Here is a 19,710-nt window from a genome sequence, read left to right as displayed (position 1 = left end):
ACAGAAATAGTTTATCATTACAATTCCAAATTAATATTTATTATATAAAACCCCACTAAACAAATAGCCTTCGCACCGCAAACTGTAAACGCTGCAATGGCAGAAAATTGGTGCTGGTGTAATGCAGATGGAAACCTTAGGGATGTATATAAGTGCTGTTAACTTAATTCAACGACCATAGAATTTAAGAAGTGAAATGTCCCTATTAATCAACCAAAAGACACTGAATAATTCAACTTACAATCAAATAGTCATTCAATTCGATCAACGAATAAATGAAAATGCACAGGTGCAGTAAAATAAATAAAAATAGTTCAAGTGTTAACTCTGAAATCCATGCTCAGTGGCTCTACCAATTACAAGTCTATATTTTAGCCACACAGAAGGCGAAAGGATGTTTAAATAATGCCAATACAGTAGTTGATAGTTTATCAAATTTGAGAAATGCCTCAAACACAAGGAATGTTTCAGTTTTGAATGCCGATTCCATTGCGCACATGTTCTACTGTTGTTCAATTTGAACACGAGACAAATTCCTGCTTAACTTATTGCCCACAAGAAATAATATAAATTAACATTGAGTGATACTATCTGGATTATAATCAAAAACCAGTTGAAGTTCAATGAAGAAAACATAAAGTTCTAGAGTAATTCAGGTGGTCAGGTAGCATCTGTGGAGGACATGGATAGATGACGTTTTGGGTCAGGACCCTTCTGACACACCGAGTTACTCCAGTACTATGTGCTTTTTGCTCAAGATACTAGCATCTGAAGTACTTTGTATTTATACTGTTCAATGAAAGTTTTTCTGATCTATGGCAAGGAAACAGGCCCTTTGGTCCACCAGGCCCACGCTGACCATTGCTCACCCGTTTACATTAGTTCTACGTTATCCCACTTTCTCATCCATTCCTTACATAATGTTATAGAGGCCGCTTTACCTACAAATGCACATGTCTTTGGGATGTTGGGAAGAAACTGGAGTCCCCAGTGGAAGCCAAAGTGCTCACAGGGAGAGCAAACTCTGCAGTCAACACCCAAGATCAGGATGGAACCTGGGTCTCTGGCGCTGTGAAACAGCAGCTCTAACAGCTGTGACACTGTTTTAAGTATTACAAGAAATTAAAGGTTTATTATTCAAATAATTTGGTAATTAAATGTTACTATTATTCAAATGGATAAAGTCCCCATGCTGTATCAGCAAAACATAAAATGTTACGGTAAAGTCTAGAATAGATACTTAAATTGTGCTGCGGCAAATGAGGGACTGAATGGGAAGGACTACTCGTGATTATTTGAACATTAATGGACATAGTGCCTGCAGGCTCTTTTTAATTATTGAACTATTTGTAGATACTCAGTTTAAACAATGCTAAATAAGGTAAAGGAGGCCTTCTGATATAAAAATGTAGTTGGTTTTAAGTTACCACTTTACCATTAGTAAACTTAAGTTTCACATAAGTAGATGATATTTCATCAAATATCATATGACTTTTATGAAATATCCCCAGAACTACTAAAAAGCAGAGTTATTCACATGACTTGGCTAATGTTTTTCCCTTGATCAGACTACTTGTTTGGGGGAGCTTGCTATATTCAAAATTGTGCCAGCATTTTCTACACCACTATTTGAGTACTTGGCTGCCACGCACTCTGGAGTATCGAAATATGCCACACGAATAAAAGTATTTCTTAAACTTAATTTGACGTGACTTTTCAGATCACTTAGGTCATACTTTGATTTTAAGAACAAAATCATCTAAAACTGTTAAAATACCTGGACGTTTAGCAACCCCTTCCTCATTCACTCCAACCCCCCAAAAATATTCTCGTTGTTCATATCATAAATAAAAATTATTTTATTCCTGTAGATTATAAACATTCACATCAGCCACTGTTCTTTCTCTTTGTAAAATTTTTCTGCCCATTTACGAGTTAGCTCTAGGTAGATGTCTGGTTTATGAGGCAAATAGTCCAAATAAACTATCTGACTTGACTTCTTAGGAACTGCTTTTTCAATCTGAGTTCCTTCATGCCACTCGTTAAAAGAAGTTATGGTGATTATTTCTGGACGAACTAGAAGGGCAGTGCTGAAAGCAGTCTCATAGTACTTGCCATTGACTCGATTCCTTGTATTATGATTGTTCCAAGCCCTAATGCTGGTATCTATATATCCTGGCCCTACACTTGGGATAAACATAAGGTTATTGCTGTCACAGAAATCTTTTATTGTTTGCCAGTTTTGATGAGAAGAACCATGGGAAAATCCATTTGTTGCAAAGTATGTATACATTCCATCAAATCCAGCCTGAAGAATTTCATTTTTATGTTTCTCTTCAACAATTAGGGCAATGAATAGTGCATCATATTGAGTATTTCTAACAGAATTTGATCCTGACTTAGAGAAAAGGTTGGCCCAAGATCCTGGACTTGTTAAATACGAATCATAAATGTAAAACATTGGAAGGTTTCTTCCACTGTGGGTTTTGCGTCTGTAAAATGCTGGGTGGGACCCATACCTGTGAAATTAAAAAATATCGTTGTCAGTCATAACGATGTTACCAAACTTCAATCATACAATTTCAATATTACAGCCCAATACTTGCTATCAATATATAATACTTACAGTAAAACGATGGTTGGTTCAGCAACCTACATTAGGAATGTCATGTGTCTGGGCATTTTGCCTAATAATGCCTAATAATGTTAATATGGCAATGTTTTACATTCCGTTTAATAGAATTTTGATTAAAATTGTAATCTCTAAACACTATTGGGACTAAACATTGTTGGCAAACTTCTGGATTTTTGCACTGCTGTCCACCGTGCACTGGGTAAAGGACAGGAAGTACAAAGCATTCACAAACAGTTGTTTTATCCAATTTGGAGGTGAAGGAAATGGTGGCGGGTCCAGTGATGGGGTCAGCTGTTTACGATCGATTTTAAGAACATGAAATTTGAGGAGGATATGCAACTGAGAGGGCCTGTAATAACAAGTTTCAGAATGACAACGATCAAGCGAGATAACATTCAGAAAAGGCAAAGTGATGCATTTTTGTACGGATGCTGAGAAAATGCAGGATGCGAGACTGGGCAATTTGAAAGGAAATGTCACATTAGAGAACAAGGAAATTATGCTAAACATCACATTATTGGGATGAGCCTCAATTATGACATTATGGCTATCAAAAATGCACCTTGGAAGGTAAATAATTTCCTTTTATAAGTTTAGTTTGGCAAATACTAGTACAGTGGCCTAGTAATTTCATTATGTGGCATAATGTTTTGCAAAACACCATGGAATTTTATAAAAAATCTGAGTCACTAAATGCCATTTTATTGCTTGATATGCCGATCACATATTTCTAGATTTTCGGTCCAGGATCATCAGCAATGCGCAATGACAAAACTCCAAATAATTCACATTTTGAGGTCACCTTTGCAAGACTTCTGCACATATGCAGGATAAGAAACCTGCACGGATTATAATTGAATTGCAAGATCCATCTCAGAATTAATTTAAGCAGAACTCCATTTGACTTGGTCTGCTGCTGTTGAGTAAAAGGCATCTATTGTTTCCCAGATTAGTTTTCTTTTTTTGTGGATTTCATTGTGTTTATTTTCACCACCTCCACCCCACCCGCTAGACCCTCACAGTCCTTAACTTTCTCCAAACCCAGTGACATTCTCCAAACCCCGTAAAGCATTGCAGTGGGACAGGCAGCATCTCTGGAGAGAAGGAATGGGTGACGTTTCGGGCCGAGACACTTTTTCTAGTCTCAACCCGAAACGTCAACCATTCCTTCTCTGCAGAGATGCTGCCTATCTCGCTGAGTTACTCCAGTATTTTGTATCTTTGGTTTAAACTAGCATCTGCAATTCCTTCCTACGCCACTTCCTACAAGTTCACCCTAGAAAATGGAAGGCCCTTGATAAAATACCTGATTTACAAAATTGGCACACTTTGTTTGGCAAAAAAGATAATTCTAATATTTTAAAAAATAAGCCAGAAACATTACTTGAAGTACAATATTTAAAAAAGACTCACTTGTCAATGATGTATTTCAAATTATTGTACAGACTATTTTCTCTTCCTTCATATGGCTCAATGTGGAAGGTGACCTATGAAAAAAATAAAAATACAATTAGTGCAAATACAGACCGCCATCGTTTCACGGAAATTATGTCTGCCTCATAATGCAGTTTTCCACTCAAGTGTTCTTTCTCCACCCCTGATCAGAATCCTCAGCTTGTGTCATTACATTTTAGTGTGATCAGCAGGAATTAGTGAAAATGTTGAGAAAGACGACCAGTGCCAAAATCCGAGACCGTTCATGTCCAGGGGTGGGTGGACAACTAAGGGAATTGGTAACTTGGCAAATGTATTGAGTAAATGGGGATCACCATGTATTGGGAGAGAGAATTGCAAGATAAGCCAGAAAAGCTACCAAACTCAATTATAAATACTTAAAGGGAGCAGGCTTCCCCAAATAGATAGAAAACCTCCCACCAGTGGGATGGATAATTGCTCCTGCACCAAGTTAGCAGTGTGCCAAAAATAGAATGCTTGAAACCAAAACAAACGAGTTGAAAAAGGAAAACACAAAATGCTGGAGTAACTCAATGGGTCAGGCAGCATCCCTGGAGAAAATAGTTAGGTGATGTTTTGGGTCTGGGCCTTTCTTTTGTGTCTATCTTTCGTATAAAGCAGCATTAGCAGTTCATTTTTATTACATAAGAGGTGAAAAGGGAACTGGCTGCATATGAAAAGCAACATTAGCACTGATTGAGGCAACAACAGTTGCACAGGAACGGGCAGAAAAAATGGAGCTAAAATAAATTGTTGTCTGTAATGTTGCCTGGCTACTATTCAACAGTTTAAACAAAATGGAGGCAGTGCCAGGTATTTCCAGCTAAAGTGTGCACATCATTAAAAAAAAGACGGGGACCCTGACCATTGAGATGGGGGACATTTAGAACTCATCTGATTCAGAGTACAAATATATGCTCAAGAAAAATAAGGAAGGAAAATGTGCCATCGCAATAGTCCAGATTAGTTGTGGTACTAAAGAGTCTAAATGGATTTCGAAGTGCAGTAACACATGCAGTACAAATTGCACATGTATGGCTGTGGGGAATAAACCGCCATGAATTGCACCTTTGCTAAAACCCACAGATCCATAGTGCATAATTGACATAGAACTATTACACGGTACTGCATTGCAGAGCCCAAAGGGAAAATTCATTTTTGGGGCAAGGGTAATAATTGTGTTGACAGACAACACAAGTGGGATTATTCCCCCATCCGCAAAACACGGTGGACAGAGGGAAATAAGTCTATTCAAAGGGCAGAAATTCGAATTGCAATACTGGAATAGAATAGCAAAAATGGCAGAAGACCTGCCCAAGTCATAAGATGAGGTTACCATACCAATAATTAAGCGATGCAGAGTGAAAGCAGGCCTAGTTTATCAATGTGGAGAAAGGGTATCCAGTGTGGGCAGTCCATGACATACAAAGCTACCACGCAGAACATAATCAGGGAGGAAGGCAAAGGGGCATCCAGCCTGACCTGCTGAGTTATTCCAGCAGTCTTTTTTTGTAAACCAGCATCAGCAGTTCCTTGTATCCACAAATAAATACCATTAATAGGATCACTCAAGCCCCATGGATTATTGTCCCTCACAAACAAATCTTTCATTGGAGTTGTACACATAGCTAAACTGCTAAGTATGACTAGTCCTGCTTCCCTGCAAGTTATTTACATAGCTAGAAGTGTCACATGTCAGTAATAATGCCATTGAAATTTTACCTTCAACATAAGATGTAAAAATATATTTGAATAATACCTTTAACTGATATTTATGTGCAGCTTCCAGTATGACTGGCACTAGACCATCTGTGGGCTCACCATTCTCATCAAACAATCCAGGTGGATACCAGGACAGGGCCAACACACCTGGTGATTCAAGGAAGCAGAATGACATCCTTACAGATAGTTTAAATGAATACAATTAAAGCACAGCCAAATTGTTTGCAGAATATCAGCAAACCAAATAATTCTCCATTAAGTCAGTTCACTTTATCTAAAGAATATAACACTAACATTTCCCTTAAGCATTTTATTTCAATTTACTATAACATGAAATATTCCAGAGTTTCACAATTTATAGAGCATTCCAGAGAGTTCCACAATTTATAGAGAATGTAACAACATAACAATCTTAAATAAAATAAAGCTGCAAGTCAGGACACAAAATTGTTAGAAAATATCATGCATTAATAATGTCTAACAATCAATGCACACGAGATACACTCATGCGCAAAATAATTTCGTCAAAAACAGCTGCTAATTGTGTAATCACATCCTGCTGTTAAAAATGTTTGCTGCAATACCGCCAATTCAACAGTAATGTTGAAAATCCACAATTTTTCGATGCAAAAATATTGCATGCATACTTTAAAATTTATTGTCCTATGCTGATTGATAATCATGTCAGAATAGGACAATAAGTTTTAAAGCATGCATGCAATGTTTTTCCATTGAGAAATTAGAGAAGTTATGATTGTTATAAATATATAACAAAGGAGATATTTAAATAAGATGTTTTCAAAAGTAATTTAAGATTGCTGCTCAAAAGCATAAGAATATCAGTAAGCACAAAAACCCAACCGAGAGATTCTTGTTAATAATGTTAGACAATGGCATCCATACAAGGATCCATACCATATAAACATAGCACAAAAAGTAAGGAAATTTGTGTTTGGTAGATTATTTCTTTGTTGTAACAATGCATCTTGGCAATAAATCTTATACCATTGGAAAGCCTGTTTATTTCCCTTTTAAATGGTGCCACATTTGTAAGGAACATGCATTTGTGGGATGAGCAGCAGAGCTGAGTATATGGGTTGCGCCCATGAAAAATTTGCCAAATCTTCTCTGCCAATGCCAAACAGCTTATTCTGCCATTGACTCTTGTTCGGTGGTTTGGTGGATTGGATGATTGAAGTCTGAAGAAACAAGACATATTGGCAATTTAACAATTTATTCATTTAATAAATAGGAGCCACAGTAGCGTGTGGAAGAACCATACACAGCCATAACAGCCTGGCACCTCCTCCTCATGCTGGTCACCAGCCTGGTCACACACTGTTGTGGGATGGCATCCCATTCTTGTCAGCACCTGGGGGTACCAGAAGCTCAAAACAAGAATCAATAGCAACAGCAGAATAAGCTGTTTGGCATTGGCAGAGAAGTTTGGCAAATTTTTCATGGGCGCAACCCATATACTCAGCTCTGCTGCTCATCCCACAAATGCATGTTCCTTACAAATGTGGCACCATTTAAAAGGGAAATAAACAGGCTTTCCAACGGTATAAGATTTATTGCCAAGAAGCATTGTTACAACAAAGAAATAATCTACCAAACACAAATTTCCTTACTTTTTGTGCTATGTTTATATAGCAAGTCTAACTTAGACCTCTAATAATCTAAAATACATCTTTCCTTTTATAAAGGTCTGCCCATCACACAAACCAGCCTCCCCTCACTTAATTTAATCTTCACTTCATATTGCCTCCAGATTCAACATAATCAAAGACTACTCACACCTTGGTCACTTTTTTTTTTACTCTTTCCCATGGGGCAGAAGGTACAAAAGCTTGAGAGCATGTACCACCGCATTCAAGAACAGCTTCTTCCCTGCTGTTATCAGTCTCTTGGCAGGCAACTGAATCATCTTACCACAACGAGAGAGCAGACCTGAACTACTCTCTACCTCATTGGTGACCCTCGGACTATCTTTGATCAGACTTTACTGGCTTCACCTTGCACTAAACGTTATTCCCTTATCATGTATCCATCGACTGTAAATGGCTCAATTGTAATCATGTATTATCTTTCCCCTGATTGGTTAGCATACAACAAAAGCTTTTCACTGTACCTCAGTACATGCAAAAATAAACTAAACAGAACTGAATTGAACTGAGGGACTGTTCAATTCAGGATGAATCCGAGGATGAATTCCCAATCTGTCTTATTGTGGCTCTTGCACTTTAAAAAAAATCTACACTTTCTCTAAAGCTGGAACACTATCCTCTGCAGTATTTTCTCCTTTGCACCACCTGAAGCACTCACGGGTGGTACAATTTGCCTGGTTAGTACACAGAACATTTATTTTCCCCACTGTATCTTGGTACAGGTGATAATAATTAACCTAACCACCTACAATCTATAGAACAGATTTCCCACTGGATTGGTGATCCTTTTCTGAAACTATTGCTCTATCCTCTGTACCATCAATCTCAGAAACTAACAAGGTTTTGCCTGCAGGCGGGCCATAGATATTAGAAGTATAAAAGTTATTAATCTTTCAGCTACTGTCCAAATAAATATTGGTAAAATTATATGAAATGGCAGGAGTGGGGAAAGAGAATTAATAATTAATTAAACAATATTCAATAAAATGTTCAACATTATTGTGATAACAATTCCATTACCTATTGCAGCTGCTCGGAATTGCTTCATGTGTGCATTGAGGACTGCTGGATCTCTAGAACTATAAGCTCCTAACTCAGGATAGAAATTGGAGCTTATGTCTTCAGGAGGATTATGCCTTCCTTTGGGATAACTGCTTGCTATTTTAGGATCCCAGTGGGGGACCAGTGGATGATTCCAGTGTATGTATTTCCCATTAAACTGTTGATTTCCATACCACGAGTAATAAAATGCATGCAAATCATAATTCACTGCAGGAAAATGGTCAACATTTTCATCAGACGTGGGAGCACGTGTCACGCTATGTAGTCCTTCCATTTTTGAATTACGAGGAAGAGTTCCACTTTCAGCTGGCTTTGCAGCACTGGGGATATTTAATTTCCGGTTACTGGGATCAGCTTGTTGTCGAAGATGTGGCAATAATTCAAATCCTACACCATCTATAAACCCGACTCCTTCAGGTCTCAGTGTCTTCAAGCCCATCATGACACCAAAAACAAATAAAAGAAAGAGCAGTAATGTGATCCACATTTTTCTCCGAAATCTAGCCATGATGACATGCTCGAAATGCTGGTTATATCCACAAGTACATTTTAATTATACGTCAAGCACAAGGGAAAAAAAAAAGTTTAACTACCAAAATGATAGAAAAACCACCACCTCTTTTGGAAGTCTCAAGCACTTTAGAGCTTTGTGTTGTAGGTGGAGAAAATTAAAGTTCTAAAACCATGCAAATTAACCATTTGTCAAAAAGGATATTTCGTTGACTATATCAAAAATCTTAACATTTCTGAAAAGTTAAAAAAAATTACTTTTCTCCAATTTGAGAAAACGATTTTTAGGAACCCAGAAATCAAGCAATCTAAGAAATCGTTTTGCTGGATTGAGCTGGATCATGGCAGAGATTATTTTCTAATAATTTCCAGAGTACTTATGTACATTGTGATTATCAGTTACATCTTCAAAACCTTCCTGCAGGTTCTATGGACAGGAACAATGCTTTATTTTGAGTGGAGACAACAGCATGTAGATGTGCAAACTGGAGATCACATCCGATTTAAAATGGCCTTCTCTGCAAATGTAATTTGTAGATGGATTTATAACCTGAAATAAAGCAAAAATAAATTTAATGTCACTTTTACTCCTACCCAAAAATTAAAACACCCATAGTCTAAGAATACACTGATGTGAATGACACGAACAACTGCAAATATGGAGATAGTGGAACATCAAATATTATTTCACTTGAAGAAACAAAGTTGGAAATAACCAGAGTAAAGGATATAAGAGTTAAAGCAACTATTCTGATTAGGGGACACGGCATTAGGTGATTTCTTCCCAGCTGTTATGGGCAACTGAACAGTCCTCTCATCAGCAAGAGTGCAGATCTACCTCATTGGAGACCTTTGAACTATCTTTAATCAGATTTTTTCAGATTTCAATGCTGTATCTTTGCACTAAATGTTGTACCACTTATCTGTGCACAGCTTGCTTTTATTCACATATAGTTTTTTCTTTCTTTGGACAGATCCAAACAAAAGCTTTTCGCTGTACCTTGGTGCACATGACAATAATAAACAAAACTAAACAGCGAAATACACCAGAATGCCACAAAAATTTACATAAATATGAAACCACTGAATATAAATGTGGAAGAACAACTTTCCACTCATTACTACTGCCAGAGAAAACTAAATTACTTTGACCAAGTAATTTACTTTGACCAAGTAATTGACCACATCATCTATGTGGTGGAATCCCAAAATGCAAAAATGCAATTTCTAGTATCATTAGGAGAAACATGAATATCAAGAACATCACCTCAAAAAACTTAGGCTCTTTAATAACATTGCAGAAGAATGATCAAATCCACAAACGTTTGTGTAAAATGTGGATATAGTCAAAGTCAGATAAATAACACCTACAATGGCAACATTCAGCTCACATTCAAAATTCCATAAGACAGTATCTATGAGGCAAGAAAAGTTTCATTTTTAAAACTTAGTTCTGAACTAACCATAAGAAAGAAATTACACCAGTCTGTAAAAACATTTTTAGAAAGCATACAATCTCTCTTTGGTGCAAAGCACTGGGATCAAACAAACACTTCATTTCTCCCTCAAGATATCCTTCCCAGTGCATTAAACACTCAATCAGGCATGAAACATGACTGATCAAAAAAAGTGAGTGATAAGACCACAACACAGTTACAATGAGTCACATAGTGAGCGACAGTGGGTGCTACGGCATTACTCTTGCATTATTGTTGATTACTCTCACTACCAGGCTAAGACTCGGCTCCCCACCTGATACACTTTAAAATGACTGACAAGGCAGTCAGTTCTTTAGAGTTAATATGCATTTTATAGCGTGCTTAATTTTTTTGTGCTTTATTTACATTTATGCATAAAACACAGAATTTAATGACTGTACACCATTGGTATCTTCCCATCTGCAGTTAACTGCTTCAAACCTGTCACTCTTCTCAAATCAAATCCATATAAAAAACCACTGTCCCTCATTCAACCTCCATTTCATATTCTTCGTTGCCATTAAATAAGAAGCTCCTAAATTGGGGCTCTTACATAGTCACAATCATTTCTCAGTGATAAATGAAGTCTATCCTTCCTCGAGTTCTTATTTGACTTCAGCCTTTGATTGAACATAAAATCCTGTTGCAACAGTTTTTCACTGCTATAGAATCACGAGTCATACAGCATGGAAAACAGCCTTCAACCCAACTTGCCCACACCGATGTGCCCCATCTACACTAGTCCCACCTGCCTGCAATTGGCCCATATATCCTTCTAAATCTATCCTGTTCAAATGTGTTTTTAAAGGTTATGATAGTACCTACCTCAATGACCTCCTCTGGCGTTTGTTCCATATACTCACCACCCTTTGTGTGAAAATGTTGCCCCTCGGGCTCCAGTTAAAAGCTTTCCCCTTCAATTTAAACTTGGGTAAGACTGCATTTATCCTATCTATTCCCCTCGTGATCTTTTACACCTCGATAAGATCATCTCTCATCCTCCCGCACTCCAAGGAATAAAGTACTAGCCTGCTCAACTTCTCCCTATAGCTCAGGCCCTCGAGTCCTCGCAACATCCATACAAATCTTCTCTGGACTCTTTCCAGTTTAACAACATAGTTCCTATAACACGGTGACCAAAACTAAACACGATACTCCAAATGTGGCCGCTCAATGTCTTGTGCAGCTGTAATATAATCTCCTAACTTCTATACTCAATACTCTGACTGACGAATGCCAATGTGTCAAAAGCCTTCTTGACCACCCTATCTACCTGTGATGCCACTTTCAAGGAACATATACCTGCACTCATAGATCCTTCTGCTCCATAACACTCCCCAGAACCCTGCCATTCACTGTGTAGGTCCTGCTCCGTTTAGACTTCCCAAAGTGCAACACCGCACACTTATCTGTAATAAACTCCATTAATCATTACTCAGCCCACTTGCCAAATCGATCAAGATCCTGCTGCAATTTTTGATAACCACTTTTGCTATCTACAATACCTCCCACTTGAGTGTTAACTGCAAATTAACTAATGTTGCCCTTGTAGTGGGTGCGGTCACCGCGGTAATCAGGCCAGACGCCAGGTGAGTAGTTAACACTTTATTACCATAGGCACCAAACACCGCACTCAAGAACTCGTGAGTCGACACACCCAAAACCTTTATAGTCCCAGACCACCTGACCCAAGGGGACTGACCCAGGAAGTGACCTAATCCCTCCCGTCCACTGAGTGCCGAGTGGAATGACCAAGGGAGTGGCCTAGCCCCTGGGTGCCGACACAGGACCCCCCCCCCAAGAACCGAAGGCACGAAACGGATAGGGGGACGGACGAAACGGCCAGCCCGTGTGCGCGCCACGGCGGGCGCAGGAAGCAGAACCACCCCGCCAGGGGAAGGCACCCGCGGGAACTCCGGGGGTAAGGGCCGGGACGCGGGACGACCCCGAGGGCGAGGCTGCGCCAGTAGAACCGGCTGGCTAATGTCCACATGCGCCGGCTTCAGCCGTGAAAGAGAGACCGTCTCAGGACGACCCCCCATGTCCAACACGAAGGTGGCAGAGCCCCGCTCAAGCACTTTGAACGGTCCCTCATAAGGCCACTGAAGGGGTGGCCGGTGGGCATCCCGACGCAGGAACACAAAAGGACAGTCCTGCAGGGCGGAAGGGACATGTGACCGCACCGATGGTGTCAGGAGTGGGATGACCAAGGGAGTGGCCTAGCTCCCGGGTGCCGCCACACCCTGTACATTCTCATCCAAATAATTAATATAGATGACAAACAGCAATGGGCCCAGCACTGAACCCTGGGGCACAGGCCTCCAGTCGGAAAAACAACCTTCCACCATCACCCTCTGCTTCCTTCCATGAAGTCAATTTTCTATCCAGCTAATCTTCCAGTGCAGCATTCCATGCGGAACCCTTGGCAAATGCCTTTGCTGAAATCCATATACTGTCTCATTATTATAAACTACTAGATAAAGTGGACCCGTTGGGCCCAAAGCTCTCCTGCATTGGTGCAGCACCCTGTCCTCTCCAAACTCCCCCCCCTCCCCTTCCCTCCTCCTCTCCCCCTCCCCTCCTTTTAAACTTAAAAATGTGAATAACTTTAAAAATATAACACCGATTTCAATAAAACTACTTGCATTATCACTAAAGTAACAATGGTGAGTGAGGTGGGCCTAAAATTGTCGCGCTATCGTGCACCGTTTTGGCTGAAGTTCAGTCACAAACAAGATAACAAACGAGAGTTTTAGTATATAGATTTTATAACAGATTTTATAGTGGACCGAGACGTCCATCTGTGGTGGCGGTTGGCACGCAGCGCAGCATTGGGCAGTAGAAAGATGGAGGCGGGGAGAGAGCGAGCAGTAAATTGCCCTTGAAGAGCTTTGCATTGGGCACGGGTTTCCAGCGGCTGCAACAAAGCGAAGTCCTGGGATGTTGGACCATGGCAACGGATGCCTCGGTCGCTTGGTAATTCTGAAAGATCCTCTTTGCACGGACTCCTGCTGGCAGGGTGAATACCGAGCCCATCCCTGATGCTTTACGTGTGGGGTAAGGGGCTCTGCGGCGCCTCAGTGGACGGATTCACCTGCTTTAAATCCTTCCTCATGCGGCATTTCTTCCCACCCGACCTTGGGTTAAACTATATATATACCCTCATTTGGTTATAAGGGCAGTGGGCGGCCCCGCCCCCACGATGTCTCCACTGTCTTGTGTGCATGCCACAAGTGCAGTCGGCAAGTCGTTGGTTCCAGCGACTTAAGGTCTTGTCTACCTAGCTTGTGAAGCCTGGGTTTGGTGGATTGCGCGGATGAAACCACCAGAAGGTTCAACGGGCAGAAAGACGATCCCAGCAAAGCGTCGTGGAGCTCAAACAGGGCAGAGTGAGATACGTAGGACACTTCTGACCATCCACTGCATCCTGACCTGTCCCCAGCCGTCTTGCTGTCTTGCAAGTCTTGCTGTCTATGTCTTGCTGCTGGAACCCGATAGGCCAGGACGAGAGAGTGAGGCCGACGATCTCCCTCACATAAATCCAAGTCAAGCGCAAGTCATGACTTCAACTCCATTATTTGGTTATATATAAATTTGGTTACCTCATTGAAATGTACAGAATAGTGAAAGGCTTAGAGTCAAGGACTAGAGGTCATAGCCTCAGAATTAAAGGACGTTCTTTTAGGAAGGAAATGAGGATGAATTTCTTTAGCCAAAGGGTGGTGAATCTGTGGAATTCTTTGCCACATAAGGCTGTGGAGGCAGTCAGTGGTTATATTTAAGGCAGAGATAGATCTTGATTAGTATGGGTATCAGAGGTTATGAAGAGAATGCAGGAGGACGGGGTTCGGAGGGAGAGATAGATCAACCATATTTGAATGGCAGAGTAGACGGGATGGACTGAATGGTCTAATGCTACTCCTATTACTTATGATCTCTTATGATCTATAGGGGACAATCAGCAATAACGGACACCGTTCCCTTCCATGGTCTGTTATGAGGGTTTACTGTGTACAATGTCTACAGCTCTGTCCTCGTCTAACTTTTTGGTTACATTTTGAAAAAACTCACTCAGATTTGTGAGACACAATCTCCCACGTAGAAAACCATCCTGACTCTCCCTAATCAGCCATGGTCTATCCAAATGCCTGTATATCTCAACTGTTGTTCAGTTGAACAAGACTCAACGGCTTCCATTCAGTGCAGTCATTACTGCCTGCCAAGGCTTCACCTTTTGCTTTGTAGTTGCCTCCAGAGATCCACATTTCAAGCTCTCTTCTATTTCTCATTTACAAACTCTCCTTCCACTAGTCCCCTAATTTTTACACATTTTCCAATAACACCCAGCTCTCTTTCATCATAAGAACACAAGAAATATAAGTAGGCCACAGCACCCCTTGAACCTACTCATTCATTCTGTAACATCATAATTACGTTCCCAAACTGTTCCTCTCAGAGTAGTAATGTACATTCCATACATCAAGAGGCAAAACAGACATGGCTTTCACAGCACAATAAACACAGGAAAATAACAGGATGCAGCACCGACCACTGATCATTGCTTTCTTTGACCTCATATTTAGTAACACAGTTCTAGGCCAGAACAATATCTTATTTTTCATTCGTGAATACAATACAATATCTTTTATTGTCATTGTACAAGTACAAAGAGATTGAGAATGTCACAGCGAAGAAGTGGGGGGGGGGGGGGGAGAAAAAAAAAGGAGAAACAAGGTAAAGTACAAAAAAAAGGTTAATGCCAGGGTCGGTTGTGCCAGATGACCCTGGGGACAGAGACAGATCATGGTGGGCACTCAGCAGGACCGATTCAGAGCAGCTATACTTCTAGGGATAAAGCTGTTTCTTAGTTTGGAGGTGCGGGCAGTAGAAGGCTTTGTAACGTCGGCCAGGTGGAAGTAGTTCAGACGGTGGCCTGGGTGTGTGGAGTCTTTGTAGATGCTGGTGGCTTTCCTGAGGCAGCATGCCTTGTAGATGTCCTCCAGGGCTGGCAGCTGTGTCCCAATGATCCTCTGCGCTCTGCAGACGACCCGCTGAAGAGCATTCCTGTCCGCTGCCATGCAGCTGAGATACCACACATAGATGCCGTATGCTCTGTGGTGCAGCGGTAGAAGGTCATCAGTAGCTGTTGTGGCAGACCGACCTTTTTTAGCGTTCTCAGGAAAAACAGCCGTTGCTCTGCTTTTTTGACCAGCGCAGCAGTGTTGGTGGACCTCTGAAATGTGTGTGCCCAGAAACCTGTAGCTGGACACTCTCACCACTTTGTCTCTGTTGATGAGTACTGGAGCATATTCCGCATTCTGTGTCCTTCTAAAGTTGATAATTAGCTCCTTGGTTTTTGATGTGTTTAGGGACAGGTGTGCCAGTATTCAGGGTGGTGGTGGAGGACAGGTGGAGGCCCATTTTCACTGCCTGATGGCATTCCGTCAGAAAATTCAGGATCCAGTTGCATATAGGCGAGCTGAGGCCTAGCTGGTGGAGTTTGGAGGTGAGCTTGGAGGGGATGACTGTGTTGAAGGCAGAGCTATAGTCTATAAATAGCATCCTCACGTATGTGCTCTTTATCCCCATTCAACATCCCCATTCTTCATTTAGACTCTCCATTAACTTTGAATTCAAAATAACTTGGAATGGTGCTTTTGTGACCTCTGAATATCCCAAAAATGCACTACATCTAAATAACTACTTTTGTATTCAAGGATTAATTGTTTTTTTATTTTACCTGTCAATTCTATTACTCTTTGCATCCATCACCTATTTTTATTTTGAGCATTCATCTGTACATTTCATATTAAGCTTGCTTTTCTACAATATACAAAATTAACACATATAACAAACATTGTGAAAGCAGTTTGGTTTTGATTTCCATTGCATTAATCATTCAGAGTTCTACCCCCAAGGCCTTTTCTCTTCCCCCTTGAGAAATGTCGTGTATGAGAATCTATTCCTTGGATGAATCACGTTGTTTATTTACTGTTTTTCTTGCTTTAGCCCCCCATCCATCTATCACTTTTCTTACTGTACTAGTTACGTTTATTCATATTTGACACGGTTCTTTCCCAGAGCGCGAAATATGCAATGATACGAATCCCTATTGCACAAATGCTTGTTGGATACACACTAAATATACCCCACTTTTTCCCATAGAATACAATCTTTTATTGCATTCTTTCTTATGCTCACATATTCCAGAAATTTTTTGTTCTTTACATGTCCTCAAGATCTTTCTGCAGCGCACTTGAAATATTTTTCCATCTTCTGATGGCATACAGCATACACACAGCAATTTAAGACTCCCACTGCTGATTTTCCTTCTGAACCCATAAATGCATTTCTTCCCAAAGCACCAAAAATGTATTTGACCAATATTGCAACTGACCTTTTTTCCTCCCACCAAACAGATGTCTGAACCAAGGAACGTATTACATCGAAAAAATGTTGACGCACTGTATCTCTAAACTAAAGCCATTGAAAATCAGGGCTAGTTGATCTTGTTCGTGATCATGGCATGCAATTGAGTGAGACAAATGAAACGTTACTTATCAGTCCACACCTGAAAGCAAACATTTACTTGTTCAATGTCTAAATTGCAGCAAATGCAATTGAATATTTAGCAATCATTAGTAAACATTCCCAATTCTGATATCAAGGTCATAAAATTGGGAACTTGCCACAAAGATCAACTAAAAGGACCACATAAGGTATCTGGGATCTGTAGCTTTCAGCTGTGCACACTTGGTCTGCAGACCAAAAAATACACAGCAGGCTTAAGTAGCAAGAAATCCTGTTTGAATGTGACTAAAGGGTGTTTTTTTCAAAACAGTTCGAAGGTTAATGGTGGGACTGTACCTCAGTCACCTCTGGAGTTTACTTTTCCAGCTCCACATTTCAGCACACCCTAACGAAAGCTGATGATCCCAACCCATTAATCTACTGCCACAACTGATACTCTCTCAACTGCTGTTGACTGGTGTCTTAAGTCTGAATGCAAAATAGTCCTTTTCAGATTTTAGTCCCTTCAGCCCAACCCGTGGCAAAATCCAGCAACCAGTTCACAAATAACAATCACCACAATACTGAAGAAGGGTCTTGACCTGAAACATCACCCATTCCTTCTCTCCAGAGATGCTGCCTGTCCCGCTGAGTTACTCCAGCATTTTGTGTCATCCCTACATTGTTCTGGGTTTCCACTCCTTCACCACACTTTACCCGGGTCATCTCCCTCTCCGCCTCAATTCTCTTGCACTTCCTCTCTCTTCCCTTCTTTTCTCCCCCATCCACTCCTCCTGGCTGCAAACCACCCCTACATGTACTACACTGTATCTGGGGCCCCCTCACCCAGCTCCTCCCTGAATCTCCCAGATCCACCGCCACTCCCACACACCCCCCCCCCCTCCTCTCATCTCTACCACCCCCACACCCTCCTGTATCTCGACTCCCCACACACTACTGCATCTCTACCTACACACTACCGCATCTCTACCCACACACCACCGCCGCTCTAACCTCCCCCACACCCCCGCATCTCTAACCCCCCCATACACCCGCATCTCTAAATCCCCCAGCCACAAACTCCCAAATCTCTACCTCCCCATCCACACGCCCCCGCATCTCTACCCCCACCCACACGCCCCTACATCTCTAACCCCCCCTCCCACCCACACCTCTAACCCTCCCACCCACACGCCCCCGCACCTCTAACCCTCCAACCCCCATGCCCCCGCATCTCTAACCCCACCCACACGCCCCCGCATCTAACCCCCGTACACGCCCCCGCATCTCTAACTCCCCACACCCCCCCCCGCATCTCTACCCCCACAGCTCTAAACCCCCCCACACCCTCTCACATCTCTACCCCCACTCCCGCATCGCTACCACCCCCCCACACCTCTACCCCCCACACTCCCACATCTCTAACCCCTCCACACACCCCCGTATCTCTACCCCCACACTCCCGCATCGCTACCACCTCCACATCTCTACCCCCCACACCTCTCCCCCCCACACTCCCACATCTCTACCCCACACGCCCCCTCACATCTCTACCCCCCCCCACATTACCGCATCTCTACCCCCACACCTCTACCCCCCACCTCCAAACCCACAGAACCCAACATCACTATCCCCCCACACTACCACATCAACTCCCACCATTTCCGCATCTCTACCCCCCCCACCCCCGCATCTCTACCCCCCCCCCACACCCCCGCATCTCTACCCCCACACCCCGTCACATCTCTACCCCCCACACACCTCTCCCCCCCCACATCTCTACCCCCACACACATCTCTACCCCCCACACACACCTCTACCCCCACACCACATCTCCACCCCCCCCCCCACACACCACATCTCATCTGTACCCCCCACACCCCGCATTTCTAACACCCCCACATCCCGCATCTCTACCACCCCCCCGTACACACACCTCTACCCTCTCCTCCCCCGCCCACTGCCTCGTCTCCCCCCTGCTCCACACTGGGTCACACTCTTCCCCCCTGGCCGCAAGCCGCTCCTTCTCCAGAGCCCCGCGGGTGCGCACACCCCCTCCCCGTCTCACCTCCGCGGCAGCGGGTTGCCCGGGCAGCGGCACCGGGGACGGAGGGGCGGGTTGTAGCGGGCAAGGGGCGGGGGTGAAACGACCGTTAGTCAGAGCAGGCAACCGCCGCGCTCTCGCTCGCGCCGCACACCCGACTGCAGCTGCAAACATCCGGTCACCTGCTGCCCGGAGCAGCTGCCGCAGCGCATGCGCGTGGGGGGCGGGGCCCGGGACCACTCCCACTCCCCCTCCCCTCTCCTGCCCCTCCCCTCACCCGTCAATCAAGTCGAGGGTATCCATCTATTGTCCATAAGATCACGAGTGTTAGGAGCTGAATTAGGCCGTTCGGCCCATCAAGCCTACTCCACCATTCAATCATGGCTGATCCATCTCTCCCTCTCAACTCCATTCTCCTGCCTTCTTCCCTTAACCTCTGTTCTATATTCTATGCTCGATTTTTGTGCCAACTTGCTGCACAGACGCACCATAAAAATCATCTTATTGGGATACATCACAGCTTTATTTGGCAACAGTTCTCCACAAGACCACAAGGTCACGAGGTCATTAGGTGATAAGTGATAGGAACAGAATTAGGCCATTTGGCCCATCAACTCTACTCCGCCA

The 19,710-nt window shown here is 42.5% G+C and overlaps 1 protein-coding gene across 1 annotated transcript; it reads right to left on the bottom strand.

Moving 5' to 3' along the window:
• Positions 1 to 262: 262 nt before the first annotated feature.
• LOC144593706 (glycoprotein endo-alpha-1,2-mannosidase-like) lies at positions 263 to 19,265 on the bottom strand. Its single transcript, XM_078399676.1, has 5 exons — positions 19,108 to 19,265; positions 8,500 to 9,601; positions 5,850 to 5,959; positions 4,049 to 4,122; positions 263 to 2,519 (listed from the first exon to the last, which is right to left on the bottom strand). The coding sequence occupies exons 2-5, from the start codon at positions 9,047 to 9,049 to the stop codon at positions 1,883 to 1,885; spliced, it is 1,371 nt and encodes a 456-aa protein (XP_078255802.1). The 5' UTR covers positions 9,050 to 9,601; positions 19,108 to 19,265; the 3' UTR covers positions 263 to 1,882.
• Between the last annotated feature and the right edge of the window lie 445 nt (positions 19,266 to 19,710).

Source organism: Rhinoraja longicauda, chromosome 5 (assembly GCF_053455715.1).
Source record: "Rhinoraja longicauda isolate Sanriku21f chromosome 5, sRhiLon1.1, whole genome shotgun sequence".
Classification (NCBI taxonomy): Eukaryota; Metazoa; Chordata; class Chondrichthyes; order Rajiformes; family Arhynchobatidae; genus Rhinoraja; species Rhinoraja longicauda.
Note: the sequence above shows the minus strand (reverse complement) of the source record. Positions and strands in the feature narration are given on the sequence as shown.